General features: G+C 43.7%; 1 protein-coding gene across 1 annotated transcript; it reads left to right on the top strand.

Annotated features, from left to right (window-relative positions):
- Positions 1-269: 269 nt before the first annotated feature.
- On the top strand, positions 270-890 carry LOC124363639 (piggyBac transposable element-derived protein 2-like). The gene has a single exon (XM_046818899.1). It carries the CDS (start codon positions 270-272, stop codon positions 888-890), a length of 621 nt encoding a protein of 206 aa, XP_046674855.1.
- Positions 891-1188: the final 298 nt, after the last annotated feature.

The raw sequence follows: 1188 nt of genomic DNA, 5'->3' as shown, positions 1-1188 counted from the left end.
TAATCCTACAGTAAAATCTGTCCGAACTGGGTGTCTTTTAAATAATAGAAGTCAAAACGTAGCAGTAGATGAACAAATGGTACATTTTTGGGGTGGATTTCCTGCAAGACAAGTGATAAAATCCAAGCCAAATCCTTGTGGGATTAAAATTTTTGTTTGCAGCTGCTCCAGATGGATTACCTCTAGATTTCTTTTTTTACAATGGCAAGGGTGACCCGATTGTAGAAGATCCATCCTGTTCCAGACTTAACATTGGTGGTAAGGCAGTCATGAAGCTGCTGAGAACTTTCCCGCAGGGGGTTTCAGTTTACATGGATAGGTACTTTACATCCGAGGAACTACTAGACTTGCTCCACTCAGAACGAGAGGCAACAGGAACCGGTACACTCCAAAAACAGAGAATCCCCCCTAATTCCAAATTGAAAGAGGATAAAATAATGAAGAGAGAGGGCAGAGGGTCTGTGGACCAGAGTGTAAGGTCAGATGGGCAGATAAGTGTGGTGAAATGGTTTGACAACAAGCCAGTACTGCTCATATCAAGTAAAGAGGGCGCTGAACCCATTGAAACATGCAGAAGATGGTGTAGAAAAAGAAGAGTTTTCGTTGAGGTGAACAGACCTTTAGTTGTACTACAGTACAACTCACAAATGGGAGGTGTGGACTTTTTGGACCGCTTAATAAGCTATTACCGCATTTCAGCTAGGACTAGCAAGTGGACGGTAAGACTAATCATGCATTTCTTTGATTTTGCAATCGCTGCGGGGTGGATTGAGTACCGCCGGGATCAGCGTGCCCTGGGTACACCAAAAAAGGATATGCTAGATTTAATGGGCTTCAAAAGAGAGTACGCTGAGTTCCTGATTCACGGACATGTTGGTGAGGGAACTTGATGACAGTGACCCTGACTATGTCTGCTCTATACCCCCTCCAAGGAAGCAACCTAGAGTTGCACATCCACCAGATGCACTGCGAACCAAAAATGTTCTCCACTTACCGGAAATTCCTACCCCTGCTAAGAAGAACCGCTGTAGATTCCCAGGATGTAACTCAAATGGTGCGAGAGTTCAGTGCGCAACATGCAAGGTCTACTTGTGTCTACAGGAAAACCGAAATTGCTTCAAAGCGTACCACGAGCTTTGAAAATTCCCATTTCATAAGATGATTATAACACCATTGTAATTTACAAAC

This window comes from Homalodisca vitripennis, chromosome 5 (genome assembly GCF_021130785.1).
Source record: "Homalodisca vitripennis isolate AUS2020 chromosome 5, UT_GWSS_2.1, whole genome shotgun sequence".
NCBI lineage: Eukaryota > Metazoa > Arthropoda > Insecta > Hemiptera > Cicadellidae > Homalodisca > Homalodisca vitripennis.
The sequence above is the reverse complement of the archived record's forward strand: the minus strand, read 5'-3'. Positions and strand labels throughout refer to the sequence as shown.

What these genes read in the sequence shown, in the direction of transcription:
- LOC124363639 (XM_046818899.1), top strand. Translation starts at nt 270, where the DNA reads ATGAAGCTGCTGAGAACTTTCCCGCAGGGGGTTTCAGTTTACATGGAT.